The following is a 20,294-nucleotide window of genomic DNA, read 5'->3' as shown; positions in this document are numbered from 1 at the left end:
AATCACAGCCTCTACCAAGAGGGACTTTGTGATCTGCTTCTGAGCCAGACAGAGACCAACACATTGGCTTTTACCTCCCTGAGACAAAGCTGCTTTTTCATGCTATAGCTAGCCCTCCTACATCCGGTTCAGTGAGATTCACGTTCCTTTCCAAAGAGATGGGGTCCTTCTTGCCTGGTAAGCAACAAACCGAGCTCTGATTTTGGATCCCCTAGGTGCCCATTGTATCTGCTACCACTTTCAGAACAAGAATTATCTGTGACCACAGGAGAACAAATAGGCATGCAAACACTACTCTTTCTGCTTTGAACCCTGCGGCAATATTCTACAACTGGCCTGGGAGTCATCGCTGTAGTATTGCAGAGGACATTTTGAACTGATCTACTTCTCTCCCCATGTCTGAGCCTTGTCTACGCAATAGGGCTGTAGAGGAACCACGTTCCTGTCTCCTTTGTGATACCACCCCTGCCAATCAACTTGGAAGAAATCTTTAACGCAAAAGGAATTGTCTGATTAAGTGCATCTGAAGGATTACTCTTGAAAATTCCAGAGGAACTGCTGGAAAGTCCGTTTCACAATCATGTAATTGCTACATTTGACTTACACTCTGATTTTACCCGACCATTTATGAGATACACACTCGTCTAATGCAGGGTGTTCATATTATGGAAGTGGATCCTATAAAGACTCAGATGGGTTCTTCTAAACCATTGCTCAGACTACTTCCTGAAGCTATTAGTTTTTCTCAGAATAAAGGCAATTATAACCTCCTACCTAGAGCAATTCCTTGTACCATTACCTGTAATATTGCTTGTCAAGAAGCCCAAAGGAAAGGGATATTGTTGAAGACTAGGATTCTGGTAGCACCAAATCCTAACAATGTCCTATCTACAGTCTCATCGGAATGCTAGTACTGTACAGTGCAGACCTCTATTCTCCCTTCCTTGGCATCTATGAGGTGAGATACCAAAGTATATAGAAACTCAACATTTCTTGGAATAATTAACAACATGCTTGGTCAGAACACCTTAAAGATTCACAGCAGCACCTTGATTCCTCTCCTAGTACTTAAATTTGATTTAAAAACAATATTCTCAGGAGATTTGATTTTCATTTAATATGCATATTGTCACCTGACCTAGGAAGCCTCTAAGAAGACTTAAAGAAACCAGGAGCAAAAGATTATAAGGCAGCAAAGGAAAAGTTTTAATTCTGACAAAAGATGCTACACTACTTAGAACATAAGTGTCCTACTAAAGAATGAACCTAAGCTAAGGAGAGTGTAAAATTGTTCAGCAATACCCAGGACCAAAAATTCAATTACAATTCATGGACTTTGGGGGACACATGGGATCTTTTAGACAAGAGATTCCTATTTTTTCTAGTAAAATAAAATCTCCACCAAGTGAAGGGAAATGGGTTGGCAGGTCATTCTGGAAAACAGTTGTAGTCTGTAGAAATAAAGCAGGAAACGGGAGATCAATAAACATCTGCACAACCCATTTTGGACATAAAAAAATGAGCCTCAGACTTAGAAACACCAACATTTCCTAAAGGCAGGATCCTCTGTCCACTTCAATGGTCTTCTGCACACCAACTGTGATGTGCCCCCAAGCCCGAGCTGGTCATCGACAAACATCACAGATCTCATCATAGAAGAGACAAGGTCGCCTCTGAACAAGAGCTGATGGGAAAAAATTTCCTCGGTAGCTGGATATCACATTCCAGAAAAATTGTGCAGTGAATCATGGGTTTAAATCACACTCCAGTAAACCTTTCAAATAAAAGATGATATATTTAAGAATATGTTCCTGTAATTGTCTGTAAATTCTTTAGATGGATTTGAGCCTCCCTATATAGAAAGGCTGCTGCCATAAATGTGACTAAGAAATTATACACTATAACTTTCCTCCCTGGGGAACAGCAGCCTCACACAGAAGAGTTATCAAGAATCTTACAGTGCGCTAACCATTTGATCTAAAATGTCATGATCCACAATTCTTGGGAAATGTACAGCATAAACACAGTATTTCCTCTCTCCAATTGGCCAAGCTCTCTGAGGCTCCTGGAAGTCTTTGGGGAAGAGTTTTACTTTTAGTTCTAATGTCCATCAGATCAGGTTAATTTCCTCTGGAACTCATCGACTATTAAACTAGAAAATCCAGGAAATTACAAGTCTTTTATCAGTCTGAATCAAGCCTGCTTCATGCAGACATAACTAAATATTGTCAAGAACCAACTCATCTATAAGGTCTAGAAGCCGTCCCTAAAAATTCACCCTCGGGACTTCTCTCTTCTTTCAATGAGGATCTGAAATATACACCAACAGTCTTCTTTAGGGGCTTCGCTGACCCTGGGGTTACCTATAAGGCAGACCTTTGGGTGAAAAGATGCCCAAAGAAACTGAATATTGGCTGAAGCCATGCAGAAAACACTTTTACTGGAGATCTCAAATGGTAGTTTGCTAATAAAACTTCTAGAAATGGTTGACCTACAGAAATAGATTGCCATTCCAAGCTCCTCAAAACAAGCAGTGTTTACATGAAGTAGAAAGATTCTGCCCAAGCCTAGTGGAACAAGATTTTGCAAGGTGCCTGACATTTTCCTTTGCCTACTTTGTTCTTTATCATCTGGCCATGTTATTCTCTATTTACTATCTTCAAGTTATGTAATTCTGATATTCCTTGTCATGTCTCTCTTACTGTTAGTGATAACTTGCTTGGGTGTGGGCTTTGCTTGTGTTTATTATGACCTCTTCTGCCAACCTTTCTAAGATCATTACAAGGAAGTGTTGCCCTTGACTCCCTACTCTACACCCTCAGAAAGTCAATTTAAATATTTGAGTAAAATACTGACAGTTCATACCTGGGTCATGGAAGAGACAACTATCATGCATTTTTTTAAAATGCTTATATTTATTCCAAAAACTCTGCCCTCAAACCCTAACTTCTCAGTCCAAATTGTCCAATTGTCAAGTATACTGAGTGCCTGGAGCCTTCCACACTCCTTATTCTCAATCCAACACATTCTTGTGCCTCCTGAAAAATAGTGGCTTTACAGATACCCCCTCCTTCACCTTTTGGCTGATCACCTGGCACATCAGTGGTTACTTGGTCCATTTTATTTTCTGACTATTCTGAGGATTTATTGAAGCCTCAATGTTCCTTCAGGGACAACTGCCACCCAATTCTATCATCTGACACTCTCATGCTATTGCAGCTTCAGTCAGCCTAATTAATTATTAGATATGTCATCCGACATCCAATCCTATCATCAAAATATTTATAGCCATCTTCAAACATGTTAGATACTAACCTACTTTAGAGTATCTAAACCATAACATATGGTATTTCCTAACATCATCAACCCGGTAGACCCTGATGTCAAATCTACATCTTCATCTTTCACAATAACCTATAACAGACACCTTTTCAGGAATGGAATGGGCCTTAGTGCCAATATGGGGACAATATTACCAACTTTCATTAGCTTCATGCACTCCCAAGCCCTACAACAGTCCCTGCAAACCTTGCTTAACTCCACATGATAAGCCGGCCATCCTGAAATAACTAAAAAAATTCCTCCAATTCCTGGAACAGTTAATTTTTGCTCCTGTAACAGTTAACTTCTCTTTTGCATCTGGAACTATATGTATCCTTGTTGGTCTTTTATTCTCGTGCCAATGACATGCTCAGTTTTATCTGCCCCATCAAAGCCCTACTTGCACATGCAGGATAATAATAAGCTTCCAGTAAATAACTGCCCAATGGACCGTGTTTCTTTGTGACGGGCGGTCCAACTACCTGGAAAAAATAATAAGACTTTGTGTTGAAGTCATGAGGACTCTAGTTCCAACTTTGGGATTTGAAAATATCATAAAATAATTTTGAAAGGGTATCATAAAATTGTCTCTAATTTTGGTTGTTACAGTGCAAAATCTAGAAGCACAGAAAAGTAGCTTGAATTAACTGACCCAAGTGGTTTGGAAAACCAAGTAGCCCTAGATCTCCTGTTGGCAAGCAAAAGGGATTATGTTTTTGTTAACATTCCCTGCCACACTAGAGAAGACTAAGGAGCCCATATCCAAACTAAAAGAAAAGGCAACTTGGGTTTTGAAAGGAAACTCAGGAGTGATAAGTTTTCAAATCTCAGACTCGGGAACCTTGGGTCATGGCTCTGTAGAGTGTTCCAGCCTCTTATCCAGCAGCTGTCTCATCGACTGATTCAATAAGATATTATACAAGGAACGAAAAATACGCTGCTTCTAATCTTCACCTAAGCTAGTTACCAAAACTTCTAGACCAAGTCTGAGAAACAGCTTTAGGCCTATCATTAGGACAGCATTTACATCAACACTGCAGAGGTGAGCGATAGAGCAGCCTGGACCATGAATCGGTGGGAAGTTTCCTGAACTAACTGATTTGAGGTGCTTGTTTGTACTCTGCGTTCTCCCTCCAGGGCAATCTGATGTCGGGCACATCTCCCAATGTCCTTGGGCTGGACTCCGTCTTGAAATGCCTGTGGAAGGATAGGCTGCTGTCATGCATCAGTTGCCCAGACTTCCCTGTGGTCTCCGTCTGAGCTGTTTGAAGGATGACTGCATAGGTCTTGGGACACTAATTCACTTCTTATTGTGCAGCCGTCACAGTCACCCTTGAGAGAGGATGCCTTTCTTACTTGGCCACCAGATGATTTTCAAGTTGTAGGTCATTTTTATTTCCTTCAAAAGAGTCTATCACTCAAACATGCCCTACAATTTTGTAAGAATCTCTCCAGCCATTTTCATATTCTATAGGGACAAACAGATAGTCAACTTCATGTATATAGATTTTCCTATAGTATGTATCTTACCCAATATAATGCAGATGGGGGGGGGGGCACTGTATAAATAAATACATTCTGTATAAATAAAACTGTCAGACCCCCAAATGTTAAAGCAATTGATAAAGGCATCTAATCAGCCTTTTCTAAAGAACAGTTTTCCCCCAAGTAGATGCAAAAGAACTAAAAGTGAAAGTGGGAGACGATAGAACAAAATGGAAAGGTTTGTGGAGCATGGCTTTAGACCAGGGGTTTTCAATCTTTTTAAAAATTATCATCTCCTGCCGAAACCGGTTTGGCTCAGTGGATAGAGCGTCAGCCTGCGGACTGAAAGGTCCCAGGTTTGATTCCGGTCAAGGGCATGTACCTGGGTTGCGGGCACATCCCCAGTGGGAGATGTGCAGGAGGCAGCTGGTCGATGTTTCTCTCTCATCGATGTTTCTAACTCTCTCTCTCCCTTCCTCTCTGTAAAAATCAATGTTTTCAACCTTTTTAAAAATTATCATCTCCTAAAAAGAACCAATGTGATAAATTAATTTTAAATCAAATAAATTATATTTAATTAATATGATTTAAATCCTATTTAATTTCTCCCTAATGAAGAAATTAAATAGAATTTAAATCATATTAAATTCTCCCCAATGAAGAAATTAAATACCAAGGGACAAGATTCTGTTGGGGAGGGTTGAACTCTGGAGGACCACAAACCATTGTTATATCTAAGTTTTGTTTCAACCTCCAAGGACCCATTTCTGCCTCTTTGGGTGCAATATCACTTGTGTGACAGCACATGATTTAAACGCACCTCAACTGAAATGCTGATTTCTGCTGTGTGACTTTAGGAAGTTATTTAATCATTCAATGCTCAGTTCTTCCATCTCTAAAATGGGGATCTTAAATAGTACCTCCCCATAGGGTTGCTAAAAGGTTTAAACGTAGTACTGCATGTAATGCACTTAGCAGTGATTGGAATATATAGAAAGAACCAATAAATAGGAATTTTTGCTGTTATCATTTTTATTATTGGGGAAGCTTAGGTGGGAGAAAATGACTTAGAGAAGTAACTGGGTGAGAAGACAACACAACAATCCAGAAGAGTCTTCAATCTGGAATCGACCCACCACTGAGTTCACTTTGAACTTGAGAGCATCTCTGGGAGAAGGTAGCTGTGTGGCAGACTGGCAGATCAGAATCTGCACATAAACAGAACGTTCGTAAAGTTCAGATGGTGGAGTGGAGCAGAAGGCCTTCCACGGTTCCCTGCTGGCAGAGGGGGATGGCCGTGGCCTGACAACTGTTAGTGCCCGGGACGCAGTTCCAACTTTTACATGGAAACGGGGAAATGGCACTGAAATGCCACTTCTGCAGAAGAACAATTCTAGATCCTCTCAGTTTCTACCCATAAAAAAAAATGGTAAGAAAGACTCTTTGCAGACCTTTATGCTCCCCTGTAGAGAAAAGTAATTCTTCTCTGTTTCTAATTTAAAATGAAAAATACTCACCAAAGGAAACATCCCCAAAGTGCAGAGCAGGGACATTGAAGTGGAAGGTGGGTCCGATGACACAGCCTCTGGAAGCAGGAGCACAAGGAGGGGAGTGGGAGAGAACCAGTGAGCGCAGGGTTCCATCAGCAACCTGAGAGGGTCAACTGAAAACCCCCACGTGGCATTAAATCAATGGTCGAATCTAGGGTTTAAGAAAACTAAGAGCTGCTGGTCTCACACAGCGGCTAACTCAGGCAGGAAAGGAAAAGCATAGGTTTAATCATATGAGGAACATCAAAGACTATCAATACCACCAGGATTCCTTGTCCCACACTTTTATAAAACTGTTTGAGGCCAGTTCCTCCCATTCACTGGCTGTGAGCTTGGCTAGTCACTGCCTCTACAGGCTTTCATTTCTTTTCCTCAGGCATAAAGGGGAGGACTGGATTGGTGACTTTGAAAGGACTCTTTACCCTAAATGTTGGTCTATTTCTCTCTCAGTGCAAGGCCTCATGACCAGCAATGCTCGGTGGTTGAGCATTGACCTATGAACCAGGAGGTCATGATTCAATCCTGGTCAGGTCACATGCCCGGGTTGTGGGCTCAATCCCCAATGCAGGGGGGCGGGGGGAGAGTGCAGAAGGAAGCCGATCCATGATTCTCTCTCACCATTGATGTTTCTATCTCTCTCTTCCTCTCCCTTTCTCTCTGGAATCAATAAAAAATATTTTAAAAATGAAATGAAATAAACACAGGCATGCCTCAGAGATATTGTGGGTTTGATTCCAGACCACCATAATAAAGTAAGTATCACAATAAAGTGAGTTGTAATCTTTTTGCTGGTGGGGGGTCTTGCTTTTTATTTGTAAAAAAAACCCAAAAACCACCAACCCGCAACAGCTGTGAAGGGCAATAAAGCAAAGTGCAATAAAATGAGTTTTGTCTGTAATAGATTCTACAGCTTCTAGTGTGCCAGGCGTTTAATGTTAGACACGCAGATACCAGCCAACGCCTAAGCATAAATCTCCTTATTCAGCCAGCTCCAGATACTGGTGATGCAGGTGTGGCTCACCATGCTGAGTCTATTGGTGCCCTGGCAATACTGGCTGCTACAGAGCTGACCATACTGTGGTGAGAGGCTGCAAGTGTGGGAGGAGCCATGACAGCAAAGACTCAATGCAGCAAGTTTCCATTCAAAAAGCCTTTCTCATGATAATGACATGTGGTTTCAAAAGAAATGGCTGGTACTCAGCAGGAATTAGGATCTAGCTGAGAAGGAAGTCAAACCAGCCTATGGATTAAATTCTTGACTTGTAAAGAATTTTTTTCAGGGGGGCGGAAGGGGGGCAAAATAACAGATCAAAAGTGTCTAAAAGGCACAAAGGGCTAAAGAAAGTAAGAAAGAAGCTTACAAATTTGCACAAAGCAGTCATATAATCAGTGAAGTAGAGAGAACCAGAGTTAAATCACATTTGTTCGAAGGCACACACAACTAGGGAATTGTGGCTGAGTACCATCTGGACTTAGATATGGTCACATTCATTCTAACAGGGATTCTGAATATTAGGACAGTCTCTGTCAAGATTGTGCCCTCCATCACTGCAGTGGTCTGGTAAAATTATAAAAACTAAGAGTTAGAGCGATTGAATTACTATGACATGTTAAGTGAAATATTTTGAAGACAAAATATATCTGTGCTGTGGTTAAAACTTTATAAAATTACATATGTAAATATTTGAAGGAAGAATACTGTGCATGAGTAATTTTTTAAAATCACATTAATTTTGCAGTGTTGTTTATCCAGCTACTTAAAAAACTGTATCATGTAGTTGAAGAGTAAATAGAACAGCAAAAGCCCTTCAACTTTGTTCTTATTTTTTCAAAATTGTTTTTAGCTATTCTGGATCTCTTTCGTGTCTATATGAATTTAAGGATTAGTTTGCCAATTACTGCAAAAAAGGCAGCTGGGATATTTGATAGGGATCATCTTGAATCTACATATCATTTGGGGAGGTATTGCCATATGAAGTCTTCCAACCCATGAACATAGATGTCTTTTCATTTATTTAGGTCTTGTTTTATAGTTTTCAATGTAAAAATCTTGCACTTTTTTGGTTAAATGTATTTCCAACTATATTATTGTTTTTGAACCTATTGTAAATGGAATTTTCATAACTTAATTTCTGAATTTTCATTATTATTGCCTAGAAATACAATTGGTTTTTTAAAAATATATTTTTATTGATTTCAGAGAGGAAGGGAGAGGGAGAGAGAGAGATAGAAACATCAATGATGAGAGAGAATCACTGATAAGCTGCCTCTTGCATCCCCCACCTGGGGGATAGAGCCCACAACCCAGGCACGTGCCCCCGACTGGAATCGAACCTGGGACCCTTCAGTCCGCAGGCCGATGCTCTATCCACTGAGCCAAACCAGGTCAGGCAGAATTGATTTCTGTATGTTGATCCTATATCTTGTAATTTTTCTGAACTCACTTATTAGTTCTTTATGAGTGTGTGTGTGTGTGTGTGTGTGTATTCCTTAAGATTCTTTATATACAACATCACATCATCTGCAAACAGAGACAGTTTTACTTTTCCTTTCCAATCTGAATGCTTTTCATTTCTTTTTCTCAACTACTTGCCTTGGACAGAAACTCTAGTACAATGTCAAATAGAAGTGGCAATGCAGACCTGCTTGTCTTGTTCCTGACCTTAGTGAGAAAGCAGTCTGTCTCTCACCATTAAGCATAAAGTTAAATGTGAGTCTTTCATAGGTATTCTTTATCATGTTGAGGGAGTTCCTTGCTATCCCTGGTTTGTTGAGGTTTGCGTTGTTTTTGTTTATCTTTTTAAATCATGAAAGGGTGCTTAGTTTCGGCGAGTGCTTTTTCTACGTTTATTGGGATGATCATATGGCTTTGGGCCTTTATTCTAATAATAATTTATGCTGTATAACAATAATTTCCCTATGTTGAGCCAAATTTGCATTCCTGGGATAGATTCTACTTGGTCATTGTGTATAATCCTTCCTATAAGTTGCTGCTTTGATTTGGTTTGTTAGTGTTTTGTTAATTTTTGTGTCTATATTTGTAAAAGTCTTCAGTTTCTTTTCTTGTGATACTTTTCTCTGATTTGGGTATAGGGTAATACTGGCCTCAGAAAGTGAGTTGGAAAGTGTTCACACCTCTTCTATTTTGGGGGGAAGCAATAATTTGTGGAGAATTGATGTTAATTCTTCATTAAACACTCAGTAGAATTCTCCTGTGGAGCCATCTGTTCCTGGGGTGTGTGTGTGTGTGTGTCAGGGTACAGTGGGGGTGGAAGTGGTTCTATTTCAATCTCTCTAAACTATTATAGGTTTATTCATATTTTCTATTTATTTTGAATTAGTTTTGATACTTTGTGTCCTTCTAGGAACATGCCAATTTCATCCAGATTCTTTAATTTGTTGGCATACAACTGTTTGTAAAATTCCCTAATAATTCTTTTCATTTCTGTAAGGTTGGTAATAATGCCCCTTCTTTAATTTCTGATTTTAGTACTTTGAGGCTTTTCTTCATTTTTTTCTTAGTCAGTTTCATTAAAGTTTGTCAATTTGTTGATCTTTTCAAAGAACCAACTTTCACTTTCATTAATTTTCTCTATTGTTTTGCTCATTAATTTCATTCTAATCTTTATTATTTCCTTCCTTGTACTTGTTTTGAATTTATTTGCCTCTTCTTTTTCAAGTTTTTAAGGCAGATATTTATATCATTGATTTAAAATATTTCTTCTTTTTAAATATAAGCATTTAACAGCTATCAATTTCTTATAAACACTACTTTCACTACATCTCAAAAGTTTTAACATCTTCTGTTTTGTTTTCATTTATCTCAAAATATTTTAAAATTTCTGTTGTGATTTCTTCTTTGACCCATTGGTGATGTTTCATTTTCACATATTTGTGAATTCTCTACATTTCCTTCTATTTTTAATTTTTAATTTCATTTCTTTGTGGTTGAAAACACATTTGTATGACTCAAATCACTTAAAATGTATTAAGACTTGTTTGATGGCTTAACATATTGTCTATCCTGGAAAATGTTCCAAGTGCACTTGCTGGGTGGAGTGTTCTGTACGTGTCTGTTGGCTCTAGTTGGTTTACTAGGATATATTGTTCAACTCTTATTTCCTTTATGGTCTCCTGCCCAGTTGTTCTATCAATTATTCAAAGTGAGGTACTGACATTTCCAACTATTATTGTTGAATTACCTATTTCTCCCTTTAGTTCTGTCAGCTTATACTTCATGCACCTGGGGCTCTGCTGTTAGGTGCACTTATGTTTATAATTGTTATATCTTCTTGATGAATTTACTTTTATTATTGTAAAATGTCCTATTTTGTCTCAAGTAACAATTTTTGTTTTAAAGACTATTTTTGCCTGCTATTAGTATAGAAATTCCAGGTGTGTTTATTTTTGTCTTGTTTTGTTTGTTATTGTTTGCATGGTCTATCTTTTTCCATCCTTTTAGTTTTAATCTATTCATACTTTCAGCTCTAAAATATGTCTCTTATAGATAGCATACAGATGGGTCATGTTTTTTTTGTGTGTGTTTTTTAAATCCACCCTATTAATCTCTACCTTTTAATTGAGGTATTTAATATATTTGCATTTAATGTAATTACTGATAATGATTTGTGTCTTCCATTTTACTATTTATTCTCTATATCAGTGGTTCTCAACCTTGGCTGCACATTAGAATCACCTGGGAATCTTTTTAAAATCCTGATTTCTGGGTCTCATCCTCCGGCAATTCTGTTTCTTTGTTACTAATGTTGTGGCCCCACCCCATAACAAAGAAACAGAATTTCCGGAGGATGAGGCCCAGAAATCAGGATTTTAAAAAGATTCCCAGGTGATTCTAATGTGCAGCCAAGGTTGAGAACCACTGCTCTATATGTTTTAATGTCTTTTTTCGTTCCTCTATTCCTCCATTATTGTCTTCCTTTGTATTAAATGGATATTATCTAGTGCGGTCACATTCTAATAGTTGGTGGGAGGACTTCAACATATGAATTTTGGGAGGATGCAATTCACCCTATAACAGGGATACTTAGGTGGAAAAGTGACCTAAGAAGTAATGGTAATGACTTTTGAGCTGATCTTGAGATTCTATATTTCTAGTAGATATCCTACAATCAATAAGTTCCCCTTAGGATCCTTCAGGCCATATGTGTCTGTCTCTTTTCTATGTTATCTTCAGACCCCGAGGGAGACCTCAGCCATAGGTGGAGGGAGGTCCTGCTGGCAGTAACCATAATGAGAGAGACCGCCATGGTAATTAACAACCTATTACACTGGGAATCCAAATGGAATCTGCAATGTGTTCTGAAAATATTATCTTTCTAAGCACCGGGAACCCAAGTTATAGATCTTCCCAATGGGTTGGTCACAGAGAACTTCTTTTTAAAGCCCAAGGACAAACTCTGATATTAACAACTTTCAATTATCACAAGCAGCTGGAGAAGCCATCAAAAGACTTCTGGCACAAAAGCTGCAAATGTCTAGCCTTGACTGACAGACACTGTAAGTGGGCTCTTTTACTACCTGTAGGCATTATAGATGAGAGCATTTAAAGAATGTCCTTAAAATAAAAACAGAAGACGAAGACTTAGAGAAACTGTGATAATAAAGAGATGATTTTCCCTAAACAGCCTAAAACAGAGAGAGAGTAACAAGAAACTATTTAATAATGGATTAAGTCCTTGTTTTATAAGGTTATAGCTTCTGGAAGAAAAAAACCAGCTGGATAACAAAGCAGCATCTGTGTCCGTGTTGCAATCCTAAGTTACACATGTTTAGTAGGGAAACATGGGTGGAAATTTAAAATACCCCATTCCGTTGATGTATTCATATCACAAAGACAGTTATTGATGTCTAAGATGATCTAGTTACGAAGTTTAAGAAGGCAGTAGGTAAAACTCAGCTAGCTACCACAGTAGTTACAGATAGGTCTTACCTAATGGTCAGTTTCACGGGCTCAGGTGACCCATTGACACTGACCAGGAACTTTTCTTCGAAGTGCCCCAGAATGGACGAGCAGAAGGAAATCTGGACAGCCTGGACCCCGCTTGGCTTGATGATGCCTTCCTTGGGGCTGAAAACAAAGCAGGCCCCCAACGCTGAAGTCGAGGGGATCACGTTGAAGAGGGCGTCGATGCTGCCTTTGTTGGAGAGTATTGCCTATACCGATAAAAAAGGCAAGAATGAAAAGGTAGACAATGGGCCTCAGATTTACTTTCACGTAAGCATGCGGCTGTATTATTTAATACCGACACAGAGACAGTGGCGGGAATTAGAACCACAGGGAAACTCCCGGGGAGAAATGAACAGTCTTCTCTCTCGAATGTTTGAAGATAAGAGTCCCAAACCAGGAAGTAATTTTCGTCTCATCTTTAAAATAGAGTTGGTCATATGTCTGATACTCATGCTAGAAAGACTGATCACAATCGCATCTACTCAAGAGCCTTAAAATACTATTTTTGGGTGCTCTCTATAAAGTAACCAAGGGAAGATAGGTTTTTCTCTCAGACGCATGAGGAGGCTGAGAGGAAGTGGCATACAGGAAAATAAAAAGCAAGTCAGAATAGAGGCACAAGAACTACCTAAGCCTATGTGTATAATGTAGCTTGATGAATATAAATATGACCTTATTGTAGATTCCAAATTGCAAGGATTCTCTTCCTTAAGGTATTAGATTTCACCCTATTGGGATATTTTCATCTCAAACTCCACTGGGTATGCCTATGCAAGCCATTGCTTTACTACAGGAACGTTTTCTATAGACGTGTTCTGGAACCAGGTCATTACCCATATTTGAATGCACCCTAGGTATGTATCAAAATCTCATGCTTGACAATCAGAGTCCTCCTCAGCTGGCTCAGTCTACTACTCCTGCTCCCTCCCACAGTTCCTGTCCATGAACCTGTACTGCGGCCACACACTTCTACTCCTGAGCTTCCAAGATACAATCTCTTCCTTGCCAATGCTTACACCTGAACGTGTGAACAACACATTCTCTCTGTGTATGTAGAATGGCCCTCAACCTACACTGAAGCCATTGGAGGGAAAAGAGCACAGAGCATCCTGAAGACCATTCAGAAAGGTATGTGGAACCTACATTCCATGCCAGGAAGCTTGAAGCCAAGGGAGGAGAATTTCCAGAAAGGGTTGATGGACGTTCAGGAGAATAAGCTCTGAGGAAATGTTACAGATTTTGTATTTTTACTTAGAAGTCATCACTGCCCTGGAAGAAGAGAGGATGATGCCAGTGGAATATGATTGCAGAATCCAGAGTCCAAATGTTTGGGGGGGTGGGGTGAGTGGGTGCAGATGAAATAGTGGTTGACTATTCCGGATTCTGTTGAGAGAAGATTAGTGGTGAAAAGTGAGACTGGAGGTGGCAAAGCTGTGAGAAGGTATGGTAGAGGAGACCTAGTATCTATAATAATAAAAGTGTAATATGCTAATTAGACCCGACAGCCGAAAAACCTTCCAGAGGACCTTACAGACGAAGCCACGGCTGTGAGGGCAAGCCCCTTGCATGAATTTCGTGCATCGGGCCTCTAGTATTTATAATAAATGAGAAATACATACTCGGTGCCTGGCCTCCGTGTTTGTTGTTGTAATAGACGAAGAGGGCTAGCTAACCAAGAGAACAGGGTCTGGTGGATATGGGGGTCCACCAGCTCAGTGTGCTTCAGGAGAAGCAGAGAAGAAGGAACCAAGAGCTAGGACAGAGTAAGGGGCTCTTGCAGAGGAAGACAGCCACTCTGCCAAGAGGAGACAGGCAGTGTACCACAACAGACATGCAACTAATTGCTACTTGCTATGTTATTCATCTTTCTACATTTATGTTCCATCTCCCTCTCTCTGTTTTAAGTTCCCTGGTCATAGGAATCATGCTTCACCCTTCATTCCTTTGAAAGAGACCATGTGGAAAAGTGATTATGACCAGGGACTCAGACGCCAAATCCCTGGGTTCAAATCTCAGCTCTGCCACTGACTGACCAGCTGTGTGGCCTTGGGTAACATGCTGTGCTTCTCCAAGTCCAGGTTTCCCCACCCGATTGCTGCGAAGATGAAGTTTGTTAATTTATATAACCTTTAGAATAGTGCCTGGCAAAGAATGCTTCAATGACAGTGACTCCTATCCATTGCCCCGTGCTAACCAGGATGGGTTTGAAGTGTACCTGTGCTGAAGAAGAAACTGACACACCCCAGAGGTAACTCAAAGACAACTCAAAGGGGTTAGTGGTACCTCGAAGGACCCTTGTTCTTCTCTCTGAGAAGAGGCACGGATTGTCTTTTTATTTTTTGGTTAACACCAATGTTTTATAAGGTGCCAGTTCCCCTGTTTTCAAGAACGTGCATGTTATTCTCTCCCCCTGACAAAGCAGCACCTACTTATGTGTACAGAATCCACCAGACTGTTTGGGCTACCAACCTGAGACCTTTTGTTTTCCTTCTAATTACACTGGGGAGAGTGTGTACTCTTGGGGTTCTGGCTTATTCTTTATGGATCTGCTAAGCTCAGCAATGACTAAGGGCAATAGATAGTTATTCAAATTTGTCTCGAGGAGGTAACGTAATAAATTGAAAGAGAGATGCAACGAGGCATCAGCATTAAATATGCAGAGTGGGCAAAATATTCTCATGAGAAGCACCTTACCATGCCCTTCTCTGCCAGGGCACAGCTCTCAAAACTGCCCAATCGGATGCTGCGCCTCATTTAACACATATTTATCTGGCTGCGGGATGCATTACTGTTCAAACCTGGGAGGGTGAGAAATGGTGGCCTACGGTACCTTTGTGTTAAATCTGCAAGAAATTATCATTACCTTCAGGGAAACCCTATGCATTTTGCATCAGAACTAAAGGTCCTTTTCCGATGTGGCATCTGTAAGACACAGACTATAAGATGTAAGGGGAAATTCACGCTGGATAAATTACAAACAGAATATCGATTTAGTAAGAACTATTGCGCCTTTTAATTTTCATCCCTAAGTGACCATTTTTTTTCAAAATGCAATACAGGACAATGCAATGTAAGTAGCTGTGCCACTGTTCATTTTATGACAGTCCTGTGACGGATTTCTTTATTTAAATTGGGCTCTAATGTGTACTCCATCTCATCATGACATTAACATCTCTGTTTACCTTGCACATCATCGCATTTAGGCCACAATTACTCTCGTAATTATTCATCATGGGGACGAATGACGCTATAGAAAGCTCTCAACAGCAGCCAGGCATTTCCCTCCCATGCGAGGTTAGGCTGGGCTGAGAGCTAAGTAGGCTCTTGGCTGGATTCGCATCTGGTGAGAGGTGGAGGCAGAAAAGCCAGCAGGCCTTCTCTTCCCACAGGGTATAGGGCCCTAAAACCCACTGATTACGAACACTCACAAGCTATGTGACCTTGCCGGTTACTTAACAAATGTGGCAGTCAGGTTTGCTGTTCATGGAACCCATATCCTCTTCTTCTGGTGTTTCCAGCCAAACTACATTTCCCAGCCACCCTTGCAGTTATGGCCAGCTAACTGGACATGAACAAAAGTGATACGTGCCGTCTCCAGTGCTACCTCCTGTAAAAATCCCTCAAGTGAAACCCTACATGTGCTTTCTCCTGCCAGTGTGATACCTATGAGACCGCAGAGCCATGAGAGGGAAGGAGGCTGGGCTCCTCATTCTCTGCTGGAGGACAGTCACCTCCTGATTAGCAACCTTGTTTGGGACTTTATATAAGCAACAACATAGACTCTTATCTATTTTGAGAGAATATCTATTTTCATATTTGCTTGTTATAGTGTCTAACATTAATTACCTTAACAAGTAAAACTCTGGGCCTCAGTTTCCTGGTCTATAAAATGGGTATAGTCACAGTAGCTACTCCATAGGGGGTTTGTGAGGACTAAATGAACAAAGGATGCATGTGTGCTCAACACGCATGAAGAGTGATGTTGTAGATAGAATTCACCACCATCTGCCTATTTCTTCTTTGTAAAATAGGTACAATAAAACCTACCTTTCATGGCTTTGTAAGGATTAGAAATGATACCCTTATATGTTGACATGCACACATAATAATGCATGGAACCTGACACACTAATTAAGCCTCAAGCACTCATGAAATAATAACTGCTTTTGTTTTTACCTCTATAGAAATATAAACATTTACAATTTGGAATCTTTCTAAAATAAAGTTCCAATGGTTATAGTTTGATACTGTAAAAATGTGTCCTAGATAAAAATTTACGATGAGGTGGCATTGAGTTAACTTTGATCCTTACGAACCCATGAGTACATCTTAAAAAAAAAAGTATCATTTTCTATTTATTTGGAAAGACAAAGCAGGGAGGTCTCTTCCAGAAAACCCAATGATTGGTTGCTAAATCATGGATTGGAGGCTGTATTTAGAGAAACGTCTGAGGTGTGAAAACAGCGATCCTCATTAGGACATTCTGGAAAATGTAGAAGGTTCTCTATCTTCTGATCTGTAGGATTTGTGTTGTCAGAGAACAAGCATTAAACAGATGGGGAGATGTATTTATGGAGTTCCTCTTTATAATCTACAAAATGATGAGGATAAAACCAATTAAGTTGTGGCTTTGATGTGTTTAGTCAAGTGAGAGGGGGTGGGAAGAGAATGGAAAAAGTTGTTCCGCTCAACAAGGCTAGGAAAGAGGAGAAAGAGATTGTTCTGGGGTCTGAATAAGTATGAGTAATGGCAAGTGGATGTGACTGTGCAAATTTTCTATTGACACAAACAAAACAAAGCGAGCCAAGTCCTATTTGACGCTCAATGAACAATTCTAGTGTTTACCTCATAACAATGTACAGATCCAACAAAAACTTTTCCAATATCCAGCAATTCAAAGTTGAAGTGAATCTTTGGTCCCATTCCTTGCCCTTTGATTCGGAGGGGCAGACGGATCTCTCGACCTATATAAACAATTAAAACTTTATTACCCAAATGATGCTTTATTATCCACAACTCATTACCAATGTGAGCACCCAAGATGATTGCACCCACCCCCTACGCTGGACTGGGGGACCTGCAATTTAACCAGGCTGAAGATTTAGTTTATTTTTTAGAAACCGTAATACTGTTAGTTTCTTACCTTTAGGGGCCAGCTTGTATTGCAATTTAGATGGACATTTTAGCAGGGAAAAAAAACAATAAAAAATTTTAACCCAATCTTAACTGTATCCTTAATTTCTTTTTTGTTGTTTCTTTTTTAAAAAAATCCTCACCCAAGGATATGTTTTCGCTGATTTTTTTAGAGAAGAGGAGAGGGAGAGAGAAATATTGATATGAGAAACATGGATCGGTTGCCTCCTGTATGCGCCCCGACCGGAGCTCAAACCAGCAACCTGGGTATGTGCCCTGGATGGGAATCGAACCTGTGACCTATCAGTGTACCAGATGACGCTCCCACCAATTGAGCCACAAAAACCAGGGCTATCCTTAAGTTTCTTAAAAAGGAAAGTAATTTTTCTAAATAAGAGTGATCCCTGATTGAGGCTCCCCATAAAGTGAGTCACCATGTGGCTCCAAGGGATGTTGTCCACATTGATCTTCCCTAGATTTAGGAAGAGCCAGTGTATGAGGAATCCGACCTTACTTTGCAGTTTCTTTCATAGATAGGTAATGGAGTCCACTAAACAGTATCCCTTATTACACATCCATTATGGACCCAGGGTCAACACAGAACACAAACCTTTAAAGTACTAATTTGTTTTGTTTTCTTTTTCAAAAATGGAAAAATCCCCACTTGAAATACATGATCATTATAAAAATATTATCAAAAAAGTAGAAATTCTGTCATAATCCCACCACCCAAAGATAATTATTATTAGGCTTTGGTGCCAATCCTTCCACACTTACTCATATTTAAATACTGTTCATGTAAATGGGGGTCCCATGCTGAGGCCTGGGGGACCACTGGGGCCCTTTCTCCTGGGGCATCCCGTTAACTCCTTCGTGTTCTTCCCTAACTCAGCTGAACTTTTCAGCCTCTGCTGATCTACCAGAAAGTCAGTGTTGCTAAGAATAAAGAGTCATTCCTCCCCCCAAAATCTGTCTTGGTTTCTTCTCCTGGATGTTGGCCCCATAATTCTTCACTGTCCTAGCAGCTCTGTTTTACCTTTAAAACTGGTTTTAGAAAATACTTTGCCTTGCTCTTCTAGTTGTTCTTAGAGAGAGTTGTTGATCCAAATTACTGAGCCCACCATTACTGGAAACAGAATTGTCAGGACAAAGAGACGCGCATTTGACATGCTGACAGCTATGGGTTTATTGCCTTCCAGAATGACTATACTAATTTACACACGAACAACAGTATTTAATGGTTCCTGGCTCTCCACATCCTCCCTGGCCATGGGTATATCACCATTTAAAAAAATCTTTGATGGTTTGACAGGTTTTCCTTAAATTTGCACCACTTAAATGCCAGTTATGTAAGGAAAATTATATATTTGCCTTGTGTGTAATGTTTTGAATATTCAAAATACTTTTGATGCTCTTTTAGATGTAACTGTCAGTATTGCAACAATACACTTCAAACAACCAAATGATATTTCTAATTTATTATCATCATTATAATGCCTTGTGACATTTGATGTTCCACTGCCTTCTGTTGCTATTTAGCTTCTGTATCTCTTTAATGCTCTCTCTCCATGACTGTCCTTTTAAAGACAAGAATACTTATCTCTGTGTCCCTCTAGTGTTTGGCAATGCAGTGGCCATTAGGCAAGTATTACTTTGATTATAAGAAACAAAAGCAATTCTGGAACAGCTGCTTTCTTCAAAGGGTTCCCCAATCCACCTGATCCCTGGAAAAGAGGTTTCTCTAAAGACCCGGTATATTACTGTTGGCAACATAAGTAAAATTTTCAGAGAGCCCTACTCCATTATTTTAGTATTTTAATCTATTGGCAATGATTTGTACTCCTTGGTCAAGAGAAAAATATTTTGACAGAGATCCAACTTTCAGAATGGCAAAGAAAGGGAATTGCAAATATATTGTGGAATAAACTGCAAGACTATTTATAACTGTCAGGCTTGAAGCTTTCCCCATCTGTTACCTTGACTGCCTTCCTTAATACATAAATTTTGAAAAAGGAGATGTGTTGTAACAAAGCAGTGAGCCAATGTTTCTTTGGGAGTTATTCATTACTTCAAAGGAATTTGTCTTACTTGTAGCTAGCCCTTTCCCTCACCCCAGGTGGAGTGGGAATACGAGTAATACCCAGCCTCGATTTATAAGAATTAGCCTAAATTTTAGGGTTACATTTCAAATGCTACTTTTCCATAAGATCTTTGAAGCAGAGACTTTTCTTGTCTTGGCAAAAAGCAGCGAGAGGGACAAGCCTGAAGGAACTAGTAATATAAAAGGACAAATTCCTTATAAGAAGAGCAAAATGTTAAAATAGGGCTGTTTCTCACCTATGATTACATTACCTTGTTTTCACACATAAGAAGTAGAGAAATGTACTATTGAACCCCTTTAACAGTTCTGAAATTCCTGAATGCAATAGATTCATTGCATTAAGTACCAGGAAATGTAACCATGGGCTTTCAAGAACTTGCCATCTAAGATATCTTAGATGTCCAATATTATACTTGAGCTCTATTCCTGTGCAATAAGACAAGAAAAAAGGGGGGAATATAAACAGGAAGAACAACTGCCATTATTCACATATTTTAGGACTGTCTGCCTGGAAAATCCTAAAGAATCTAGACATAATCTTTTAAAATTAATTAGAGTAAAATTGATGGTTACCAAATCAATATACAAAAGTCAACTACATTTCCATACCCAGCAACAATCAGAAAAAATAATTCTCAAGATACTATTGACAACAGCAACAAAAATATAAAGTACCAAGAAATAAATCTAACAAGATATAAGATCTTCAATGAGTATAATATAAAACTTTATTGAA

The 20,294-nt window shown here is 39.5% G+C and overlaps 1 protein-coding gene across 1 annotated transcript in view; it reads right to left on the bottom strand.

The window, feature by feature from the left end:
- Positions 1–20,294, bottom strand: part of HYDIN (HYDIN, axonemal central pair apparatus protein) — a 330,325-nt gene that overhangs the window by 179,826 nt on the left and 130,205 nt on the right. Inside the window, exons 12-14 of the mRNA XM_023756097.1 lie at positions 17,170–17,288; positions 12,307–12,530; positions 6,324–6,391 (exon numbers count right to left, since the gene is read on the bottom strand). Coding sequence (XP_023611865.1) covers positions 6,324–6,391; positions 12,307–12,530; positions 17,170–17,288 — 411 coding nt within the window. The remainder of the gene's footprint in view (positions 1–6,323; positions 6,392–12,306; positions 12,531–17,169; positions 17,289–20,294) is intronic.

The sequence above is a fragment of the Myotis lucifugus genome, unplaced genomic scaffold, assembly GCF_000147115.1.
Source record: "Myotis lucifugus unplaced genomic scaffold, Myoluc2.0 scaffold_88, whole genome shotgun sequence".
In the NCBI taxonomy this organism is placed as follows: domain Eukaryota; kingdom Metazoa; phylum Chordata; class Mammalia; order Chiroptera; family Vespertilionidae; genus Myotis; species Myotis lucifugus.
This window is presented reverse-complemented; position numbering and strand designations above follow the sequence as displayed.